General features: G+C 55.8%; 1 protein-coding gene across 1 annotated transcript; it reads right to left on the bottom strand.

Moving 5' to 3' along the window:
- Positions 1-1,036: 1,036 nt before the first annotated feature.
- LOXL4 (lysyl oxidase like 4) lies at positions 1,037-20,610 on the bottom strand. The gene is made up of 15 exons (XM_045568688.1): positions 20,510-20,610; positions 15,987-16,295; positions 15,259-15,434; positions 14,201-14,406; positions 12,585-12,623; positions 12,177-12,396; positions 11,385-11,568; positions 11,051-11,205; positions 10,195-10,362; positions 8,910-9,072; positions 6,986-7,229; positions 5,751-5,866; positions 4,912-5,048; positions 4,403-4,514; positions 1,037-2,339 (listed from the first exon to the last, which is right to left on the bottom strand). Exons 2-15 carry the CDS (start codon positions 16,258-16,260, stop codon positions 2,269-2,271), a joined length of 2,265 nt encoding a protein of 754 aa, XP_045424644.1. The 5' UTR covers positions 16,261-16,295; positions 20,510-20,610; the 3' UTR covers positions 1,037-2,268.
- Between the last annotated feature and the right edge of the window lie 2,794 nt (positions 20,611-23,404).

Raw genomic sequence — 23,404 nt, 5'->3', positions numbered from 1 at the left:
AATATGCTCTTCATAGAGTGAAAGTCTTTGTGAATAAAGGTAAATTAGGCTTCTGAAGAGTAAGCTGAGATTTTTAGCACTTTAGTTTCCCTGAGGCTAAACTATGCTGAGGTGGAAGTCGTCTGACATTTTTGGTTCTTTCTGGAATTTGTTGGTTGGTATTCTGTTAACATTCCTCATCTAGTTATAAGTCATGCCAGCCACCAGTGTTCCTGTGTCCTGCTCTTTCAACTCAGGTATAACAGTGCAACCCTTGTATAGCTTTTTCCAAGAATTAGAAGTTGCTGCACCTATCAAACGTGTGATGTGGGCAGCAAGACCGAGAGCAGAGCCAGTGGCTGTCTGCCTGGCCTGCTTTTTTCGGCTCTCTTGGAAACTAGACCCTGCAAGAAGCTGTGGGTAACCTGCCTGCCTGAATGTAGTCATCAGTCACCACACGCACATTCCTTCACAGACCGTTAGTTGCATATGTGAGTATAATGTTGTTACTGTTCGGGGGTGTGTTTGCTGGGTCCAACAGGAAATCAGTCCTTCCCTTGTTTACCTAAACTGCCATGCCAAAATGTAACGCTCCCTCTGCCTAATGAAGGAGATGAGGGAGTTGAGAAGAGAGGATGTTGGGGAGAAGGAAGAGAACACTTCTTTGTATTCCATGAGGGTATCCCAGAAAATGTCTTTTTTTACTTCCTAAGGAGGGGGTCGTAGCTCTTGTGATGTGGGAAAGGGAGGACTGTTGGAAATCTGCCCCATCTGCTGCCATTTATTGTGGCTTTGCAGTCTCAGTAATAAAAGTTTATAGTCCTTGGGTTTTACCTTCTTGCCCCTATCTTTCATCCCTTACCTTTCTAAGCCACCTTTCAGCACTGACCAGAGGAGGATAATTGGGAAGGAGACAGTCAGCTGATAGCTGATTAGAGAAAGGTAGTAGGGCTGTCATGAATATCACGTGTGCCCTGTGCACCCTAGTCCCCAGCTCAGTGGGAGTGAAAAGGGGCAGAATTAGTGTGCTGGGAAGTATACATAAGCACGGCTGTTCTTGTCTTTGTAGCAGTCCATAACCTTTATTGGCATTAGGGTGGCAGACCTGTAAGGATCGTCTCTGAAGTGTGTCTCAGTGGAGAAAAGCTCAAGAATCATGTCAAGAAGACCGCTGGATTTCATACCACCTGAGCAAGAGCATATCACAGCCACATCACGCAGGGGTGGTGCTCTTTCCTGGGTTCTGTCCTTAACTAAATTGAATGTTCCCCTTCTGTTTTCTCCATGGTTTTCTCTCCCTCATTCTACCAGACATGTCTGCGTATTTCTGTAGAGATGAGTGGCTTGTTTGACCGATGTTCTTTCCATTGCAAAAATTTATTCAGTGAAAAATTCATTCCAGGCACTTGGTTGAGACTTGGAATTTAGGCCAATCCTGAGATGCATGGTGATCCTGAGAGAGATTGGATTGCCTGCCAGGTAAATGGCACATATGTTTTCCTTGGCAGGGGCTGGGGTCCATATTACCTCAGCAGTCTTTCTGAGGTCTACTCTCGCTGCTCAGCAGGAAGGCCCTTGTCTGGCCACTTCTGTGAAACTTGCCTCTTCTCGAGCACTCAGTAACTGGTGGTGTTGGCTCATCAGGCAATCAGGGGATGCTTGAGGCCTAAGCTTCCAGGGAGTCAGAAGCACCCATGTGTGCAGTAGGATAAAGGCGGGGACACTGAAGAATGGACTCTTAGCAAAGTGTAAGAGGTGAGTTCTAAATGAGGACAGATGAAGCAAGGGACAGAATTCACCAGCTTCTCTGCCAGTTGTGACTTTGACACAAATTATGTTGCTTTGAGCTCCTAGCAGAGAGCTAACCCCACCTGCTGTGTATTTTGGTCCTCTGTCATCTACTCCTTCAAGACATCTGCAAGCACCACTTAGATGGGGGACAGGGCCATAGTCCATCCCTAAGGAACTGAGAGCTCCTGAACCCGGGAACTCTGCAGCATGATCCAGGAAAGACTGGGTCTCCTTACGGAAGAGGAGCTCAGCTGAACAAAGCCTGGAAGCCATGCTCCATAGGCCACAGGGCCCTAGGGGGCAGGCCCAGAGCCATTCTGTGGGAGCAATACCATCTGGATTGGTGATCTTGCCATCAAAAGGCTTCCTGAGCAAGTTCTTGGTGTCCCTTGGCACTGGCCCCTTTTCATCTGAGTTAGGGCTTCTGTGAAGGGCATGGCTCCAATAAGCTGAGGTATCTGGTGTGTGGACAGCAGCTGGGAGTGTGCAGTGACAGCTTCAGATGAGGTTGTTCCTGAGACGCTGTTCCTGCTCCAGGGAGTGCTCTGCATCAGCTGGGTACGAGTCCCCTGTGGGCCAAAGGAAAACAGGTAAGTAGCAACCCTGCCATAGTCTCATCCTCCCTGACAACTTCACATAGATCCATTCTGCTCAGCTTGTCCTTTACAGTAGGTCAGCCATGGGCAGATACCTGCCATTCTATAGAAATAGACCCTGGACACACCCCAGGTGTGTGGTTTCAAAGCCATTAGGATATGTAAGATTTTTAAGTGGAGAGAGTTGTGCTGGTTATTTTCCTTTGCTCCTTCCCCAGATTCATTCTCTGCCCTTGATTTTCTCTGTGCCCTGGGAAACTGACCCCTAGGGAATACATCACTTTGCCTCCCTTGTCCTCTGTTTTTGGGTTGAGTTAGGTCAATGAGAAGCAACAGTAGGAGGTTTAAGGGTGAAAAGAGAGAGGTCAGGCACTTCTTCCCCTGCTTTGGTGCTTTGGCCCTGCACTTCTGGCAGTGACAGTCTGGCTCCAGCATAGCCCTTGCTCCTTCAAACCCAAAGCAGGTGATAGCTTTCCACTCGTGTTTATCCCTGGTTGCCTCAACATCCCTCATTCCTTAGTCCCATGCATGCCTCTATAAATAGTCCTTTTGTTAAATAACTTCAGACTCTCACCCAAGTGTGTCTTCTGTTTTCTGCAAAAACATTGATGGGTCTCTAATCATTGGCAAGAGGACCTGCACATGGCACAATTTTTCTTTCCCTCATCACTGCCTGGATCCTTTGCAGCTTGATTCTAACATTATGGAAGACCTGCTGTCTCCATGGTGCGCAGCCTCAGATTCCAATTCCTGATTCTTCTCATACATATCCCTGTCTCATTTAATGGCAGCGAAATCTACTCAGTCACACAAATTCAAAACCTCAGACTATTCTTCCTCTTTTCATTCTGTCTTCCATCTGTTGCCAGTTATTTTTTGAAGACATAAATGATCTTTTGTTTCCTTAACTGAAATGTGTCAGTGGTTCCCAGAAGCCCACAAGATAAAGTCCATTCTCATAACCCTCCCTGCAAAGAACTTTAGTACTTAGTCAGTTTGAAGCACACAGCCCCATTTTACAAAGGGGAAACTCAGGTTGAGCTTTCCTCACTGTCCTCCAGCTAGAAAGTGGTGATTGTGTCTGGGACCCAGTGAAACCTTCTGAAGCCCAGTGCTATGCTCTTTGTCCTGTTCCTCCCTTCTTCGACTTCTGCCCTCTTTTGAAACCCAGCTCAAATATCACTTCCTCAAAAATCTGTTCTAGCCCCCAGCTTGTTGCTTTCTCTGTGTGTTTGCTCAGCATTTAGTTCATACCTGTCTTGGGTACTCAGTAGTACTGGGGTTATCTATTTGCATGTGCGCATACCCTACTTGACACTGAGCTCCCGTGTCTTACATTTGTGTTCCCAATGTCTAGCACAGCGTTCAACACAGTAGTTAGGCCTCAATGTTTGTTGACTCAGTGAACACCTCTACCCCGCTCACCCCACATACGCAAGTATGGGTGTGAATGCCCATACCCCATAGTAAATACAGGCATTTCTTACACTTGAAGATAGAGGGATTCTTTTCTGACAAGTAGAACAGCTACATCCTTACTCTGCCCCCACTGGATCATGCCTCTTCCTTTGATGCCACCAATCCTGTAAGTGTCCCTGTTCTCCATCGTCCCTTCTTGCAAGCAGTGACCACAGCTGGAGATAGCAACACAGAGCAAGGGGACTTCTACTTTTGCCTGTGAGGTACTCGGCTTAGGATGGAGCAGCTGAGAAAGACTACATGAAAAAGTAGGAAAAATAACAGACTGGAAAAGAAAAATCCTGACATGAGGTGACAGGAAAAATTCTAGGACAGATTGGAAACTAAGTTTACAATTGAATGGCCTTCCGTGCAAACAGGGATGTAGAAGTAGTTATTAGGGAGGCTGATGGTCTGACCAATCCTAGAAATCTACCTGTGAAGATGTCAAAGGAAATTCATCTCTGGTCCATCCTAGCCGTGTACAGGTACAAGTCACACACTTGGGAGAGCGGTACATTTAGAGTATTCCAGCTCCCTGAGCCCATACAAGGCTGCTCCCACAGTGGCTCAGTTACCTGTGTGGCAGTTATGTAGCCAGACCCGGTGCCCATCATACTTGCAGCGGCAACGCATCATGTTGTTGGAGAAATCTGACTCTGCCACCTCGTACTTAGGGTTCACAACCACCTGGAATGAGAGACGGAGAACTGCTGAAAACCGGTAATTTGGTTTCTGAGTCAGCTGGCAGTGGCTGTAACGCTCCCTTACGTCTCATGTAGCATTACAAAGTGTTTCTGTTCTTTGTGTCATCAATCCTTACTGTCACCTCAGGAGATAGGCATTAATGTCCCCATTTTACAGATGGGGACTAAGAAGTCACAACTCCTTCACAACTGAGGAGTTGTGACTTGCCCAGTGTTCATTGAATCAGGGCTCAAACCCAGGTTCTTTGGATCCTGATTGAGTGTTCTTTCCCCAGTGGCACAGCTCCTTGTTGGGGATATTATGTGTGAAACTCTCTTCCCTTATTTGACCTCAGGGAACATTTTGGAACAGACTCTGGAGAGTCCCTCAGCCCCCTTACCTGGAAGATATAGTTCCCAGGGCCCACATCTGTGATATCCACCCATTGGCAATCAATGTCATGCCGGTAGGTGTCCCAGCAGCCTACGGTCACTCCCTGTTCCCCAAAGTTGGCACACGCATAGCGCCGCTGCAGTCCTGTAAGGAAGGGTACAGTTACTGAGGCACTGAGTAGGTACTTGGGACCAAGCACTCTGCTAGATCTTTCACAGATCTCACCATTTAATCCTGACACCAACTCTACCAGTTCAGTGCAGTTATGCCCAGTTGACAGATTGGCGACCTGAGGTTCAGTTAAATAACTCCCTTGCATATCAGAGCCAGAATTCCTGCTAACTATAAATTCAGCACTGTAGCAAACCACATCTGTGAAAAAGAGATTTTTACTTCAGATGCTCTAGCAGAAATCCCTGTAGGCCTAGAAAATGTGGTTGGAAGATTCCAGCTCTACTGTGCTAATTTATTTGTCCATCTATCCACCCAACCCTCTAAGGACCCAGTGTTTACCAGCCATTCCTAAGGGATAGGGACTGTGGCTGTGCAGACAGGAATCAGACAGTCCCTGCCCTCAGGGAGCTTAGCAGAGATGAGACAGGTCTGCAACTACAATCCAAGGTAGAAAGTGCTGAGCATTTTAAAAGGAGTACAAAGTGTATTGGGAATTCAAAGGAAGTAAAAATCTTCTGCCTAAGATTTCAGAAGGTAAGAAATTGATCTTTTTGGGTTGTCTTGAGTGTTAACTTTCCAAGCCAGGGGCTCCAGGTGCCTGGGGCTGTTGATCAGGGCAGAGGGAGCCTGGTCCCAGGATATGCTGGTAGACGCTGATAGGAAACCACACACCTGTGGGGCAATTTGTGTCCTCTAAACAGAAGCTGGCCTTGTGCCCCTCAGCCACCTTGGAGCCATTGAGAGTGAGCAGGTCATAGTGGGTGAAGACCTCGATGCTGTGGTAGTGCCTGCAGGAGAGAGAGAGAGCTGTTAGCCGGCAGCAACAGCAGAGGGTCCTCTGTGCAGGAGCTGGCAGGGACAACCGAGGTAGTAGGCCCGGTCATTACCCTGAAAGGAAAGTTATAATAGCAGGGCAGTGCCCTTCTCCCTCCCAAACCCGAGATTAGTGTGACCCACAGCACCCCTGCTAGGCAGCAAGGCTCAGCTTCCCCCTTCACCTAGGGTCGTCACCCAGGTAAAAGCCCTGCCCTGGTAGCTTCCAGGAGGCTGGTGCCCGACGGCAAGGCCTGCATGGGAGGTGGAAGGAAGGGCACCTGGTTCAGGGACCAGCCTGGGAGCTGAGCTCCTGGGGAGGGAGCTTAGTCTGCTCCCTGTCAGCCTGGGACCAAATTGCTACCATTGTTTCCAATCCAGTTGTAATGACAGCTCTGTTCATGCTACAGGGAAAGGTGCTTATTATCTCAGGCAAGGCCAAGTCCCAAAGTTGTTGCCCATGCCTCCCAGCTTTCCCCACCCACTGCTGTGTCCTGAAGCAAAAAAAAATTCATTCTGTCCTTTCACAGGCATTGTCTCTCCCTCTCTCTGGTCTGGAGGCTCCTGGTAGGGAAGAATACTCATTGTCCCCTTTTTAGTACTGGTCTGTTCATGCTGTTCTTTGGGGCCGCCTCGCTGCTGCAGGAAGAGGTGAGCTGTTTCTGCACAGCCAGCATCCTGGATGGCGCATCGATTTTGGGCCTGCAGGTTTCTGGGAGTCCCCACTTTATCTGGCTTCTGAAGACAAGGCCTGTCTATGGTCCCACATAGGAAAATTGTCAAATACCATTCTAACAGAGACCAGCTCTGCTAGTAATGACTTCTCTGTGGGACAGTGCTGTGGGAGATAGCCACAAGCACCATCAACATGGGGACATCAGGGAAGGCGAGAGAGATGGAGAGGGCAGGTGGGCACTGCTGGATTCGGTGTTGCCTCCTGCACACACGGAAGTAAGGTGGCCAGGAAGGCCGGCTTATCCAGAGCACACACCCAGGAAAGTTTGTCCGAGGCCAGGGAGGGACCAGACTGTTCGGTCCCTGGACCCTGCTTTTTGTGCCTAACCCTCGAGAGGCAAGACATGGCCAGCACTAACCTGTGGCACTGGTGCCAAATCCAGCTGTGGCGTCCAGTCTTTGGACGAAAGTCAGCCCGGCCCAGGTTGTAGATCTGCGTGGAGAAGCGCAGTAGGCGCCGGTGCCCGTAGGGCCAGTCCATGTGGTCAGCAGACTGGGAGAGGCAGTTCTCTTCGTGGGCACAGTACAGCAGGCTGAGCGGGCGGTCCTCCAGGTAGGCTGTCTCCTGCACGAGCCGGGCGTTCATCACCAGGTCTGGAGCACCTGGGCAGGCAGAGGGCAGGGCAGCGGTCGGAAGGATGGGAAGGCAGCTGGCTTTGCTCTCCAGCGAGGAGGACAGGCTCGCCCCAGACTAAGCCCTCCAGGAGGATCCCAGAAAAGAAGGCATTTTAGGAGCTAGGAGATGTAAGTTCTAATAACAATAAAAGGGACAATCTATCACCTTAACTTGGGAGACAGCTGCAGTGTCATGGTTAAGCTTGCTGGCTTTGGGGCCAGGCCACCTGGGTTTATTCCTGGCTTAGTTTCTGACTATCATTTACTAGCTCTGTGACTGCTTAACCCTTTTGTCTCTCATTTTCATCATCTGTAAGATGGAGATAATAATAGCGATATTAATGTGATAATACCTGTAACATGCTTAGACCATTGTCCGGCCCCAGTGAACGTGCGGTTGATGTACACTAGTATTTCTTTTGTAAAATGCTTCTAAGCCTGAAAAGTGCCTTTATGTAGCTTAGCTCATATAATCCTCCCAAAAAGGTCTGCTGATACCTAACTTGGATACTTTGCCTGTATTAGCACTGAAAGTGCTCCAGAAATTCCTGTGGTAGGTATTGGAGAGAGCCAGGGTGTGACCAACTGACAAACCCTAGAGGGTGTCTGGGAGAAAGAAGGAGAGTGTTCAGAGAGAATGAGAAGAGAGTAAAGGAAAGAAGGAATGAGAAATGTCAGGAAGGAGATATAGGCATGGCTACAGAGGCTGCAGGTGGGCTCTCTGCCCAGCTGTTGTGAAGCATCAAAAGCATCTAAGAAGAGAGCTGCCGCTGTAGGCAGAACAGGGGTGGGCACGAGGTTCCCAGGAAGGGCGGCTCCCAAAGTGCAGGGAGGCCTTGGTGCTGGGGAGGCCCCTCCGATGCCCCGTCACCCTGCAGGGCATTGTGATGGATGGGCCCGGCGTTCTCCCCAGGGCACGCTGGACAGAGAGGAAGCCGAGAGCTCACTGACAAAGGTTAAGGATCTCTTGGCATTGAAGTTTGGCTGGGAAGAAAGGTCAAGTGGCCACTTGGATTGGTGCCCCCCTGCAGCCTTTGGACTGGATATAGTTATCTTGGCACAGGCCTGGTTGGCAGATGTCAAACAAAGATGCTGGTGCCCTGGGTTTGTGGTGCAGACCAATGCCACAGATAGTCTTGTCCCAGAGCCCTTTGGGCAAATCGCAAAGCTCAGGAAGAGAACACACAGCTGAGCCTTAGGCCTTGGTGTGCTGCACATTTGTGTGTCCTCCACAGCAGCTTTCAAACCTCTTCTTACGACAAACCACAGTCAGAAGTATATTTTATGTTGTAACCCAGTACACACATACATAGTTCCAAGAAAAAAATTCCGTCCTTGCTCAATGTAATACGCTCTGATGTTTTCTATTCTCTTTCATTTTTTAAAACTGTTGGTCATAACCCCACATTTGAAAAACACCTGTTCTATATCCTGTGCTTTCACCTGTTCTTGGTTTTCTTTCTCACACTAACTCCATGAGGTCAGCAGGGCAGGGTCTGTACCCTGATGTGACTGGTGCTTTGGCCGCACACAGCTGGGAAATGGCAAAGCTGGTGCTTCCACCCCCAACCCTGCCGACCGTGGAGCTGGCGCCAGCACACAGGACCCTCCCCGAGGGGGAGTGCAGACCCCCCGTCCCCCGGCCCCGCGAGCCCTCTCGTTACTCACTGTCCGTGCAGGAGACTCCGGCCGAGAAGCGCCCGGTGCCGTGGGAGCAGTGCACCGGCCCGTGCCTCTGGCACTGCTGCAGGGCCAGCTCCGTGCCTGAGCAGCGCACCCCGCTCATCACCACGTCTCCAGCCCCCGGCGTCCCCTGCCAGTACCAGGTGTCCTGAGAAAACAGTGTCACCCAGTCAGGGCAGAGTGGTGCCTTTGGAGTCATCTCTTCTGACCCATCTGAGGCTTGGACCCCGTCATATCCTTCCCCCCACAAGGTTGTGCCCAGCCTGGGCCTGAACATCTTTGGTGATGAGCCCCTGGAGCAGTCTAGGCCACGTCTGGACTCTTCTTATGTTAGAAATTTCTTCCATGTAATGAGGCAAAAATCCTCTACCTATGGCTTTTACCACTGGCCCTGCACCCATCCCTCTCCCAGATGGCAGCCCTTCAGCATTTGGAAAGGATGGTCCCGCTCCCTTCCCCTACCCAGGGGGCTGCTCCCATTTCCCCAGCTGTTCCTCACACAGCCCCAGACCTGGTTGTGCTCAAAGTTGAGCCCGGCTCTCCAGGTGAGGTCTGCTCAGGCGTGCGCACCAGTGTGGGTGTGGTTGCACAGCTTTCTCCACTGCAACCGTACCCAAAGTCTCAGTTTTATTATTGTTTTTGATATCTTTTAAATCTATCTGTTTATCCCTCCCTGGACTGCCACTAGCCTGGTCCAATCCTGCATCACTTCTCACCTGGGCCACTGTAATAGCCTCTGAGACTGCGTTCATGTTAGTCTCCTCCCCAACTGTTCCAAATAGCAAAGGCAGAAATCTTTTCAGAATCTGGATTACAAACTTCAAATGGCCTTGGCCCCGCCTCTTGCTCCACCCTCACACTTCTCAGGGTTTTCCTCTTAAAAGCCACACTCCAACCCGAGGCCCCTGATTTCCTCAACTAATCAACTAACCTCTGGCCACAGGGCCTTTGCATAAGCTATTTATATCCTGCCCCACCTTATCTAGCTCACTTCTACTCATCTCTCCTGCAGACACAACTGTGTACCTGGTTGTGTGAACATTTTATTAATGGTCACCTCCTTCACTCGACTGTATGTTCTATGAGGCAGGGACAGTGTCTTCCGGTTTACCACACTGTCTCCAGCACCCAGCGTCACATCAGCCCATAGTTTCACTCAATAATGAATTGTTGAATGAATAAAAGGGCAGCAGCTTTAGCACAGCAAGTTTTGGGCCTCTTGGCCTAGGAGGCTGAGAGGTTGTAGGGAAGGAGCGAGACAGGGACCTACCTTGATGGCGTGGCTGGCAAAGCCCAGGCCGAGCTGTCGGCAGGCCACCATGGCTTCGGTGAGCCCCCAGTGGTCACTGCACACGCTCCCCCAGCGCTGGACCCCGTTCACCTCCACCTGCACCTCCACCACGCCCTCCTCAGGGCTGCGCCCCCCAGCCAGGCGCACCTGCAATGGTCAGAGGCATGTGAGCAACGGGGCAGCAGTGGGAGGAAGAGCCCAGGGCTGCGAGCCCGGCGGCCAGCCCAGGCCGGCTCCCTGTGTGGCCCTAGACAAGACACTCCCCTTCTCTGAGTTGGTCTCCACTGTAACGTGAGACAGTTCACCAGGTAGTCTCCAGTGTCCCTGCCCCCGGGAGAAATCTGACTCAAAATGTCTGCGCCAGGTCTCCTCTTGAAATCCTACCATTAATGGCAACTTGCAATTTGCAAAGGGCTTTCCTGTCTCTCTATTCACAATGACCCCATGAGTGTTAACCCCATTTTACAGAGACACCAGCAACAGCCCACGGTCCACGTTAGCACTTCGGCTTGGCCCCGAGCCTCCCACACTGCCTCTCCTGTGTCACTCCCCGGTGCCAGCGGCCCTGTGGCCCTGCCCCGGCTCCTCCCTCAGCTTCACAGGCGCTGAGTGGTGTGGGAGAGCTCGTCCACCTGCGGAGTCCCTGTGGCCTCTGCTGCTCTGAGGGGTTGCGGGCCCGGCCAGGCGAGACTCAGCGAGGAAAGGGCTTCCCAGGCGGGCTCCACGGGAAGGTGGTCTAGGGTCTGAGGCGGAAGCCTTTGTGCCTCACGAACCCTGCCCCACCGGAGGGCTTCCCAGTCCCCCAGCCCGAGGCCATGCTCAGACCCGAGCTCACCTGATTCTGGAAGCCCATGTCAGGGACGTTGCACCTGACGGCAGCGTCATTCTCATGTTGGCAACCATTCTGGGACCCTTTCAGGGTGACACAGTCACTGAGGGTCCGCTCATGTCCCCTGCAGCGCACCTCACTCAGGTGGATGGGCCCCAGCCCTGGGGGGACAGAGGTGCTGCGTGAGGCTCCATCTCTGTCACCCCATACTTGTGGCTTCCCCTCCACAGAGGGGGAGAACTTCCTGCCCGGGGCCCTGACACCCCAGGGCCAGCAAGAGATGGACCAGCAGTATATCCAGACCCTGCCACCGCCCCCCACCCCGGGCCTCCTCACTCACCTTGGCCCAGCTGGGCCCCAAAGAGGGCCTCCCGAGCAGAGCCAAAGCCAAGCTGACGACACACGACACTGGCAGAGATGAGGTTCCACCTGTGGTCACAGACCGTGCCCCACTGGCCGTTCATGAGCACCTCCACCCGGCCCTCGCCCACCTGGGCCCCGGAGCGCAGGCGCACCTTGGGCTCCTGCCGGGAGAAAGCCTGCTTCAGGGAGGGCTGGGGAGGAGGCAGCCAGCCCGCAGCAGGAACCCAGGGCAGGGCCCCTTCAAGCTCCGCTCTGGCCGCGGTGGCAAGAGCTAATGTCCAGGAATTCCGGTCCTGCCTCTGACTTCACAGGGCCACCACCTTGAATAAGCCGTTTCCCTGACCTCCGCCTCTTCCATGACAAATCCCCACCACAGTATCCTCACGGAGCCCGTCCCAGTGTGTGCGAAGTGTCTGGAACGCCTCACTCGCACTTGCTCATCCACTCTTTCTAACACAGGGCCAGGCTCCGGGTCCCTGCTCTCAGCCCTCAACGGGATGCAGTTAGGAGCTAATTACTGTTTTTATGGTCACCGTCCACTCAAGGCTGTGATGTCAGCTTTCCATTTACGGTAGGAATATAAACGATCCCTTTTAAATAAACTCCAAGGTTCTACCATACTGTGGTTCACATTTCCCCCTGCAAGTCTGGTTCCTCTCTCCTCCCCTGCGTGTGCTAGAGCCACCCCACCCCACCCCCCACCGGGCAGGGGCCTGCAGAGAGGAGGCCGGTGCCTGGAGGCCGGGGTGCAGGGCCCCTTGGGGCTCACCTCTGCCCAGGGCTCCTTGCGTCGTGGCTTCACCTTCGGTGGGCGGAAGCGAGGCCCTGCCACGCAGCTGACCACGGCATGCATGCCACCCGGGCAGGCCGGCTGCAGCTTGCCCTGTGCTGGAGCCACCTGCACCTGGCAGTTGGCCACGTGGGGCTCTGTCCCCAGGCAGTTGACACGGTGGATCCAGAAGGAGTTCTTATTTGTCAGGCTCTTCAGCCTGGAGGACAAGGGAGACTGAGGGTGGAGGAGGGGTTGAGGGAAGAGCTTTGGGGCTAAGGGAAGCCAAAGCGGAGGGCAGGGCAGGGGGGAGAGGAGGGGAGGGGAGGAGAGGAGGGGAGGGGAGGGGAGGGGAGGACACCCTTCAGGCCACACCTTTCATCCTCCCCCCAGGGTGCTGCTTCTCACCTATACTTGGGATCCTTCATCTTCAGGTTCCAGACTTTCCTGTTGTGGGGAAAATGGATGGGAGGTGAAGAGGGGCAGAATTCTCACCTGCTGCCACGCTGGCTCTTCATAGCTGTCCTCAGTTTTGCACAGGACTGCACAGTTTGTAAACTCGTAATCTTATTTCAGTGCTCAGCTTCACAGCAGCCCTGATAGGGTAGCTGCCTCACAAAGAGTAATTTTACAAGGCAGGCAAGCAAGGCCCCTCAGCTAGTCCTAAACTGGGGTCTCTCTGTGCGGGGCTGCCCCTGGGACAGGCAGCTTGGTCCAGACGAAGGGGAGACTTTAGGGAGTGTCCCAAGAGCCAGGACCAGGGGAAAGGTCCTCTGGGGACAGGTGGAAGGTGCAGGCCTTGCTGGCGGGGGCTGCCCACCCAGAGGCACCCAGACTGTCATCAGGGCTGCCCTCCTCATGGCTGGGGAGTGAGTCAGCGAGGCCCAGATGTGCAGTGACCGGGCAGTGGGGAGTCAGGGCCCACATCCTAGTCATCCCCCAGAGTGGAGCCACGTGGCTGGCCACCACCCCTCTTTCTTCAGGACAGGATCATCTAAGTCAGAGACACAGGACAGAGCAACGAGGACTTCCAACCCCTTACGTGAGGCATGACTAAAACCGACTGGGGCGGACGAGGCAGATGACTCAGACGCACCGTGGGAGATTTCTCGCTTGACAAGAAACGGGCAGTTTGCACTGACGGGGCAGCACCGTGGCTGGGCAGCGTTTGGGGCTGATGCAATCTGCTGCGACAGTTTGGTCACGTTTCTCGCAGAACCCACCCCAACCCACGCCTTGCCAACACGCAACCCAGTCACAGCCTGGCCTGGGTCAGAGCCAGCGAAGTCTGCGGCAGCAGGGCTGGGATAATTCACAGGGGACTGGAGGGTCCAGGCCTGCCCAAGGGCCCACAGCCGGCTGCCGGCTGAGCTGAGACCGGGACTGTGTCCATGCTGTGCTTGTGTGTCGCTAAAAGTAGCTTCGGGAAAGTCTGCTTTTTAAATCGGGGATAGTTTTACATGCAGTGGTTTTCATCATGGGGGCATGTAGCCTATTCTTTTTCTGTGATTGGAAAGTACAAGGTTCATTTTTCTGTTTCTAGGTATTTCCCGGGATCTTGAAGTTCATCCTCACTCGCGTTCCTCTGCATAATTCTGAGGGATCCATGACCCAGGCAATCCAGGCGCATTCCTCGTTGGGCCTGTTTCTCTCCCAGCCCCAACACCTGCTGAACGTCCTGCCACGGACACCACTGCTGCTAGTCAGTCCCTCCGGTCCTCACTGAACTCTGTAAGGGCCCACGTGCCACGCACACACGTGTGCCACTCATCCCCTCACCCATCTCCCACGAGCACACACATACACACCCATGCACATTCCTATACTCACACACTTACATGCACACACACACGCACGCATTGTACGAACATGTCAGCACACACACACCCCTCATGCATCTCACTTGAGTGCACACATGTACATATATCATGTGCACATGATATGCACACGCGTGCACACACACACACTCAGCCACCGCCCCACGATCCCATCTCCCGCAGGCCCTCGGCCCAGCCGCCTCCTACCTGTAGTAGTGGCTGTTGGCAGGCAGCTCACTGGGAAAGCCCAGCATCCCGCACACCACCCTGCTGTTGTTCATGGTCCAGCCCTGGTCACACACCTGCCGCCAGTGGCCCTCATACTTCACCTCCACGGCGCCCTCGGTCACCGGGCTACGCCGCCTGGTGCTGGCAAGGATGGGCTTGAGCCGCACCTCCTCCAGCCGCCGGGCCTGCAGGGCATAGTCACCCGTGGGCCCGGGGTTCCTGCCCCTGCTGCAGAGCCCAGTGCAGAGCTCCAGGCAGGACAGCAGGGGCCCAGAGCTCTTGCACACCCTCCCACCCAGCCCCCTCCCTGGACAGGCCAGGGAGCTGAGCCCCAGAGACAAGGAGGCATTTGTCAAAGGCTACGTGGCGAGTGCAAGGCAGAACCTCGGTGTGTCTCGGCCCTTTCCCTCAATTCCTCAGATTTGTCAGCTGGAGAGAACGAGGCAGCTCCGTCCCTCCCTGGGATCAGGGTGGAGCTCTAGGAGTTTGGGAGGCTTCTGCTGGGCATGGAGGGGCCTCTTCATGCCACCCTGGGGAGAGCTGAGGTGGGCACAGACCAGTTGCACCAGCAGGATCCTTTGGCCCCTGAGACCCCTACCCTAGCCCTGGGGTTACTCAGACAAGTACAGAGCCCCCCATCACGGCCTGCTGTGATCAGTGGGCCAGGGCCAGCTGTCCTCAGGCTGAGGCTGCCACACAGCACAGGGTAGGAGCCAGAGCCCTGCCCTGCCTGCTCCTGTTGTTCAGCTTGGGCTGTTTTCAGCTCAGGGTTGTTTGTGCTGGGAAGAGGCAGCAATTGTGGCCAGGCCTTGCGGGGGAAGCAGCCCCCTGCCCCCCACTGCATCCCTATGGGAGCAGCTTCTGCGATTCCCAGCAGGCCCGGCCCTGGTGCTCTGGCCTGCCCCCTGTCGGGCTAGGGCCCGCTCTCCACGCACCTGCTCGGGCCACACACAGGGGGCAGGGCCCCAGGGATGCTGCTTACTGCAAGCTCTGCTCCCGTTCCCCTGCCTTCTCCAGGGCCTGAACAGCCTCCTCACCTGGGGCCCGAGGGCATTGGAGACCTTCTCAGAAACACCACGCTGGCGCTGGGGGTGGCACACAACACCTACGTCTTCTGAGTGGCTGCAGTCACTGACACCCCAGCCATTAGACCCACACTGGTCCAGGGAGCTCTCCGTGCCCGCACAGCGCACATTGTCCAGCCAGATGGGTCCTGTGGGGGAGGGGAGGTGATGCTCAATGGTGGCACAGAGAGGCAGGTCACCTGCCTCCTGGATAGGACCCCACACTCATCAAGCCTCCTCTTCCAAACCCTGGTAGAGGGTGGGAGGGACGAGGGGGCTGGTTCTCCTGGGTCTCCGTATGCACAGCCCTGTCTACTGCCTCCTCTGGGCAGCAGGGCTTGCAGAATCTGTTTTTGGAAAATGCCAGGCAGGTGTAGTAATTAGGCCTACCTGTTTGCCCATTCATTCATTCAACAACATTTGCTAAGCACCCACCGTGTGCCAATCACTGTGTTCAAGGAACTTAGAGTTTAGTGGTGGTGATGGTGGTGGCCTCATCACAAGAGAGAATGGCGGGTGGGAGCGGGGGCCGTTTGCAGCTGGGGCACTTAGGAAATTGTCATGGAGGAGGTCATGTGAGCTGGGTATTGAAGGACGGGTGGGCGTCTGATGTGTTCTGTCCCATCTCCAGTGAGCCAAGCCCCTGAGAGAAGCCTGCTACCATCCCCTGGCCATCCTGCCGGGCGGCACCAGTCACTCACCCTCCCCTTGGCCATACTTGGCACTGTGGGCCCAGGTCAGGGCAGCTTCGAAGCCCAGCTGGCGGCAGACCACTGTGGCCTCCTGGAGAGCGAAGTCATCGTCACACACGGTGCCCCACTGGCCCTGGTGCAGCACCTCCAGGCGGCCCTCCTCTGGCCTGCTCCCGGGGCCCACCAGCCGGAGCTTTGTGGTGCCCGGAGACTGTGGCCTGCCGGGAGGGGCCTGGCCCAGCAGCAGCAGGAACAGGGAGAGAGTGGCTGGCGGGGACCACATCACGGTGACGTCAAGGGCAGCTGGGGCCACGGTACCTGGGCAATGAGTAAATGTGACAATGATCACCATCTCTTCAACAGTTTGGCTGCTGCTGGCAAGACAAAGGCGTGTGCGTGGTGGCATTGATTGAGTCTGGGCTCTCAGGTTAGCCAATTTGGTTCACATCCACCATGTATTGGCCAGGGGCCCTTGAGGAAGGTGAAGTTTAACCTTCCTGAGTCTCAGTCTGCTCACGTGTGAAATGGGGGTGATAATCCCGTCTCACAGTGTTGATCTGAGTGATAAACACAACACTGCACGGAAAGCGCTCAGCACTGGCCTGGCACGTGGTAAGCGCTCAGCAAACAGTAGCTCTGCCTAATACAGTCTTATATGCAGGTCACGGGGCAGCCCCAGGGTGCCCTCGGGTCCAGAATATCTACCCAGCGGCCCTGCCCCTACCACTTGATGTTCCCGCACCCTATTCAAATGTGTCAAATGCCACCTTCACCACAGAAGGCATGGGAGGTCGGAGCAGAAAGGTTTAGCAGAGAGGAGCCACGGCCCCCACCCCTCACTTGCTGCGTGGCTTGGGCAAGGCTTTTAAGCTCTCTGGGCCCCAGGACTTTATTTCCAACATGAGGAGGGTGAACCAAGTACCATCTTGTATCTCCTCCAGCTTGGATAGCCTACGATACCCTCAAGCCATAGTTCTGGGTCCGCCCAGGAGTGTGATTCCTGCAGTGACTCCACAAACATTTCTGGAATACTCGCTTCAGGCCAATTAATAGGCCAAGTGCTTGGGCATAGAAACTAACATCAAATACTCTCCCTACTGAGTGAAGCTCAGTGAGGAAGAATTAGGGAGGGCTTTCAAAGAAGGGACACTTAACCTGCACCTTGTTGATGAGTAAGAGGGCAGGAAAAAGGGCATTCTGGGAAGAGAACAGGATGGGTAAAGGAGGAAAGAGGAAAAGAGGTGTTTGTGCAAGAGCAGGAAGCATCCTCTTAACAGCACTGGGGGCTTGGAGGGGAAAGAGGGCGAGGGACAGGCTGGGCCAGCGATCAGGGCCTTGTGCACCATGCAGAGGGCTTGCCCTTCATCCTGTAGGAAACGAGGGGCCATGGGAGGGTTTCAGGCAGAGGACATACATCAGAGAGAGCCCCTGTCTCCAGGAGGCTGTGTCAGGTGCCCTGTGGGACCTTAGAGGGGATAAGATTGGGGGCTGGTCCTCTTCCCCTCACATATTAGTGGCCTCGGTCCCTGGGACCAGTGGGTGGGGAAGGGCATAGAGGAGAGAGTCACAGCTAGTTAGAGGCACTGCAGACCTCTGGGCCACCAATGCTGAAGGTCCTCCACCCCCAGGTGCCACTGCCAACGGAGAGCTGAGGCCCACCTGGAACACTGGGTGGAGAAGGCTGGGTCCCCGGCTCCCTGCCCAGTGTCTGAGTCTTAGGAGAACCCATTCTGATGAGACCTGCCTCTGCCGTGGCCACAGCTGCTCTTGGGGAATCACGCAGCTCATCAGCCTGGGTAGGGAGGGTCTCCCCTGCCACTCCATCCCTAAGGCTGGTATCTGTGGTTGCATGGATGGGAGGTGGCAGGGCACAGTGCTTAAGAGTACAGACTGGGGACTCAGACCGCCTGGGTTCAATCCCACCTCCACCTATTAGTATCCAGGTGATCTTGGCCAGCTGATATATTAATAGTTTCTCACTGCCTCAGTGTCCCTTTCTGTAAAATGGGGATAATAATAGCACCTACTGCATAGGATTGTTGTGAAGATTAAGTGAATGGATAGATATTAAGCCCTTAGAAGAGCAAGCCCTCAGTAACAATTACCTGTTACTAGCAGCTATTGTAATAGCTACCAGAGAGCCATCCGTCTAGATGGGCCCTACCCCCTCTTTGTACAAAAGTGGAGATGGAGGCCACGTCCCATTTCCACTTCAAGTCCCTGGCACCCTGCTCTGCAACGTGCTCCAGATTCACCCCTTTCCCCCACCCACACTCCTGAGCCCGGCTTCTCTTCTCTCTGCTCCCTGAGGCTGTGCAGGTGCCTCCCCCATTCTCACTTCCGCAGCGACCCACTCTGACCCTGCTGTGCTTTCCCTCTGGACTCAAACCCTGTCTTCTGCATGCCACTCCTCACTCAGGGGCCCCTGGGGGCTCCCAGCTAGCTGTCACCATGAGCAGAGTGCTCTCTGCTCCTTCCAATGTCTCCACATTGGGGACTTCTGCGACAACCGGGGACTGAGCCAAACCAGTCCCTGTGGGTAGGAACACTTGTCAGATGACAAGAGAGGGTGGGAAGGATTAGGACCCAGCGGTCACATTGGGTCTGGGCTGAGTGGTGACCACATCTCCTCTACCGTCCCCATGAGTCAGGATGCTCCTAACTCTGCCACTGAATTGTCGTGTGTCTGGAGGCAGGTGTTTTCCTTTCTTCGAGTCTCAGCTGCAACACCTGTAAAATGAGGAGTGGCACTACAGGTCCCCTATATGACATGCTCTGATAGGGCCTGGTGGCTGGGCGGGGCTGCTGCTTGGCTTGTGGCTGAAGTTCCCACAACACTGGGGAGGTCTTAGGAGAGGCTGTGGGCTCTCCCAGGCCAGCAGCTCCCACCTCGGCAAGGCATCAACCTGAGGCCAGGGTGGGCTTCTGCTGCAGCCCCCGGGTCTGGGCCAGGGCAGCTCCCTTCCAGGAGAGCTGCGGGGAGGCGGATGGGAGCAGGCAGAACCGAGCCAGGTGCAGGGAGAGCAAGGAGAGCTCCTCCCTCCTCCCAGCCGTCCTGCCTACCTCGGGGCCTTCTACAGCTCTGGCTCACACCAGACTTTTCTCTGCATTCCCCAAACTTACCTTCATCTCCCAGCCCCCAAGCATTTGCTCTCACTGTCCCGTCTCCGGAGGGGCCCTTTTCCTCTCCCCCAGATGGTTAAACTCCTACACGTCCTGCAACACCAGCTTGAACGCTACTCCTCCATCAAACCCTCCCAGTTCCCCACCTGCCTGGCACTTGTGTGTTTGCTTCCTGACTATGCAAGTTCCCGCGTGTCTGTTTCCTCGGCCCAGCGCACAGAGGGGAGGCCAGGAGGAGCATCCCCTCAGAGGAGGAAGCAGCCTCGACAGTGGCCGCTCTTCACCCAAGTGAAGGAGAAAGGTGAGGGGAAGGAAGGTGGAGGAGCAGGGGGACCGAGGGAGGTGAGGATGGCAATAACGCATTACAAATATTTATTGACTACTTATCTCCATTTTACAGATGAGAAGATGAGGCCCAGAGAAGTCAAGTAACTTGCCCGGCCAGGATTCAAACCCAGGCAACCTGGCTGAAAGCCCAGCTCTCGAAACCACAAGGGAGATGGATGTTGGAAGAGGAAGTTCCACTGAAATTCCACGCTGTTGCTGGTTGTTTTATGACCCCGGCCATGGTGTGAGGGCACTGGGCTGGGTGCCCACACTGAGTGCCACCAAGTGACAGATCCAAGACCCTGCCAACTTGAGGAAGAAAGGTACCTGCCCCAGGTGCTGCCAGGGGATGGTGGCACCTGACCTGACGTGGCCCGGGTAGGGAGGGCTGGAAGAGGGCAAATGCCCAAGGGCATTCGGGAGAGGGCCATCTGGGGTGCCGTCTTGAGGGGACACCAACTTTGGGATCACTCACAGCCCCTTCTCTGTAGCTCTTTGGGGGTGGGGCTTCTCCCCTCAGGTGGCCACTGACTCTGTGGCCCTGAAGCAGTGCCAGCAAATGGGCCCTGAGCTCTACCTGTCCAGGCTAGGAAAGGTGGGGGCTGGAGCCCTCTGCCCCGACCCCTTCCACTTCCTGTTTGCTCTCACCCCCCAGCATTCAGCCCTGGTCTGGTTAGTTGGACAGCCCCGATCTGCCCTGGCTGTTTGTGCCCCAAGTCACGACAGTGACATCTGAACACACCTTGCCCCTTCCCCTGCCTCCTGCCTGGGAGGGAAGGCAGAGAAACATTACACACACGCAGCGTGTTCACAAACAAGACACGCAGGCACCTCGCGGCCAGGGCACGGCACCCCACCCGGAGCGGGCGTTGGGCCAAGCTTCCCAACTGGGTCACTTGTCCAACTGGAAGCAGGCTGGTGAGCGACTAGCGACTAGCGGGCCGGGCCGGCCATCCATGGGTCTCATCCCTCCCAGCCCCCAGCCTCCAGGAACGCTCAGAGGCCTGCAGGGCGCAGAGAGGCAGAAGGACAGACAGCACAGCAAGAGACAGACCGGGGCCGGGGCCAGGGCGGGGGCTCACCAGCTGGAGCGCGGACGTCGGAGGGCCGGGCGGCGGGCGAGCGGCGCGAACCGGCCTGCGGGCCGCCCGGGGCCCTTTTATCCGCCTGCCGCCCGCGGCCCGCAGCCCCCAGCGGCGCGGAGGAGGCCCCGCAGGCCCCGCCCTCGGGCCTGCGCTCGCTCGGCGCCCGGTCGGGACGCGGGCCAGGGGGCGGGGGCGGGAAGTCCCTGGCGGGAACGGCGCAGGCGGGGGCCGCCGTCCGCGCGGGGGACACGGGCCGCCGGCGCACGCGGCAGCGGGAGCGACGGGGGCGGATCCCTGCTCCTGGGAGAGGGCGGCGGCCGGGCCGTCGGCGGCGTTTGCGGGGAGTGCCGCGGCGGCCTCGCCAATCCCGCCCCGGGGCGCAGTTCCCTCTTTCGCCACGCCGGGTGGCGATGGCCACCCCGGAGCCCCATGCAGTGAGGCCCGGCAGGTGCCAGGGCCACAGCGCAGCGCCCTTAGCACGGGAGCGCCTCGCTGTCAAAGGGCCGAATCCCATTAGCTAGGACGCGTGGGACAGGATGTAGACTCCCTTTGTTTGGGGAGGGGGCCAGATGAGTCGGGGTGGAGTAACAGGCAGGCCTCTCCATTGCCCTGGTCCCCGCCGTGGGAAGTTCTGTGCTGCCCGTTGTGCAGTTGGGGACGTTGAGCCCCAGGAGACACAACTGGCTCCCCCAGGTAATAAACAGTAAATGGGAGAACTGAAATCCTGCACTACGCGCCCTTACAGAGTTGCATGAGGCCCTCCCTGCCCTCGGCCCTCATCAGGCTCATGCAGGGAGGGTGTGAGGGGGCTGACAGCGGAGGCCCATTTGCTGAACTGAGCACCCAGGTGCCTGAATCCCAGCCCCAGCCCCCAGCTTCCTTCCCACAGCCCCGGGCCCACCTCTGCCTCAGTGACCCCATCTGTAACGTGGGTGGAGGGTTCCAGCCTCCCAGCTTCCTCCCTAGGCCCAGACCAGTCCAACCTGGTTCCCCTCTTGCCCCCACCTTGCTGGACTGTCCTTCCAAAGGCTCATTCATCCAGCAAGACGTTATTGATTTTCTCCTACGTGCCAGACAGGGTGCTGCAGTGCTAGACGCTGGGAGGGGTCTTCCCAGTCTGGTGGGGGAGGCAGATGTGCAAACAAGCACTGCCACAGGCAGAGGGTGATAGGGCTACGATGGCAAGGAGGAGACCTTTTTGATCCCTGGGTGACTGCCAAGTGACACTCGCCCTGCTGCCGGGGACCTGCTGTCCACCCCTGGCAGCCCATGTCCAGGATGTCCCCCCAGTGCCCCTGCCCCACCCCAGCTGGGCCCAACACATTCCCTGTGATGAATCAACAGGAAGGAATGCTCCCAGCCTCGGGTCAGTGGTGGTGGCAGCAGCCCAGCTCCTCCCAGGGACAAGGAGGCAGCTGTGGGCTGGGGTGCCAGGTATGCCCAAGCCCCCTCCCGGTGCCCAGCCACCTCTCATGCTGAGCCAGGAGCCACACAGAGGGCTCCGGAATGTGGGCTTTGCCCGCTGCCGGTCACTGCCGGGCCTGGCCACCCAGAACTAAAAATATCCTGGAGCCCAGGGCCTGGCACTGGCTGCACCCAGGGGATGAATGGATGTTGCCCGGAAGTCCTTTAGCTTGCCAGACTGTGGGCAGAGGCCCAGGCTTGGGGAGAAGAGGAGGTGGGAAAGGCCCCCTCCTTGGGAAGTGAGGGCTGTGGTCCCAGCCCCAGTCCACGACTTGCTAGCGGTGGATTTTTCTCAGTTGATTAATGCAGTTGCTATGGGGTCAAGTGGGACAGTTGCTTTCCTCTCGATCAGCTTTGGTTCCATTGAGCCTGCCCTCGTCCTCACATCTTATTTGGGGGGTGGGGCAGGGACTGGGGTGGGGGTCTGGGAGGAGTGTGATGAGCTGTAAGGGGCTAAGAGGCAGAGAATGGGCTTAGACTCCCCCTCTTCCACCTCTGGGATTCCCAGCACAAATGCCCTGAGTTCCCAGAGATGCTTGACAGATACTAATACTTAACAGTCATCTCTTCCCAGAGCCCTTTTCCTGTCCTCTCAGGAAGATGCGTGCCTCACCTCATTACCCCCCACCCCTCGTTTCTCATACCTGACTGCTCCTTGCCTGAGGAAGTCGTTGTCTGGCCACCCCACTCCCCCTCCTCCCTGGCATCTTTTCTTCCCTCCTGCATACCCCTGCCTGGCCCTCCCTTCCTCCCTCCTTGCCACACACCCTCTCTAAACACCCCCAAATCCTCCCCAGTTCCCGGAAGAACACTCTCCCACCCTCCCTCGTCCCCCTGGTGCCTCCTGCAAGCCCCCAGCTTCCCGGTCTCAGCAGCTACGCACAGGCGCAGTGCCCAGATGGCTCCACTCAGGTAAATGAAAGCCACAAAGGAAATGACGCGGAATGAAGACCCAGCACCACCGCCGCGCAGCCCCCGGGTCCCTTCAGGATGTCACACGAGTCTGCACCAACCTTCTCACCTGCCAGTAATTGAACCCCTTTTTCCTCAAGCAACACCAGACAAGTTAAATTAAAAGACATTTCTTGTTCCGTGCTGCTTTCCTGGGTCCTTTAAAGCGGCTGGTACAGTAGCTGCATGGCATGTCCCAGTGTCTCCTGGCTGCTGAGGTCAGCAGGCCTTCCTGGGCCAGCCTGGGAACTTCGCAGCCTGCACAGTGTCTGCCCCAGCCCGGGGTCTCGCCTCTGCCCAGCCCCTTTGGGGAGATCACTGCCTCTCTGGGGACATAGCCAGACTGCATGCTAAGTGTTAGAGCCACTCCCAGCCCCCCACCCCCATTGTGAATGATCTCTAGAATTAATTGAGGCATTCAGTGAGAAATAGGAGTTCAGGAACAGAGTTATTGATTAAAGAGTGGTATACGTGACC

The sequence above is a fragment of the Lemur catta genome, chromosome 14 (genome assembly GCF_020740605.2).
Source record: "Lemur catta isolate mLemCat1 chromosome 14, mLemCat1.pri, whole genome shotgun sequence".
Classification (NCBI taxonomy): Eukaryota; Metazoa; Chordata; class Mammalia; order Primates; family Lemuridae; genus Lemur; species Lemur catta.
Note: the sequence above shows the minus strand (reverse complement) of the source record. Positions and strands in the feature narration are given on the sequence as shown.

What these genes read in the sequence shown, in the direction of transcription:
- LOXL4 (XM_045568688.1), bottom strand. Translation starts at nt 16,260, where the DNA reads ATGTGGTCCCCGCCAGCCACTCTCTCCCTGTTCCTGCTGCTGCTGGGC. An exon ending in CGGAGTCTCCTGCACGGACA is followed by an intron (nt 7,230 to 8,909) that starts GTGAGTAACGAG and finishes CTGCCTGCCCAG; the next exon opens with GTGCTCCAGACCTGGTGATG. An exon ending in ATTTGGCACCAGTGCCACAG is followed by an intron (nt 5,867 to 6,985) that starts GTTAGTGCTGGC and finishes TCTCTCCTGCAG; the next exon opens with GCACTACCACAGCATCGAGG.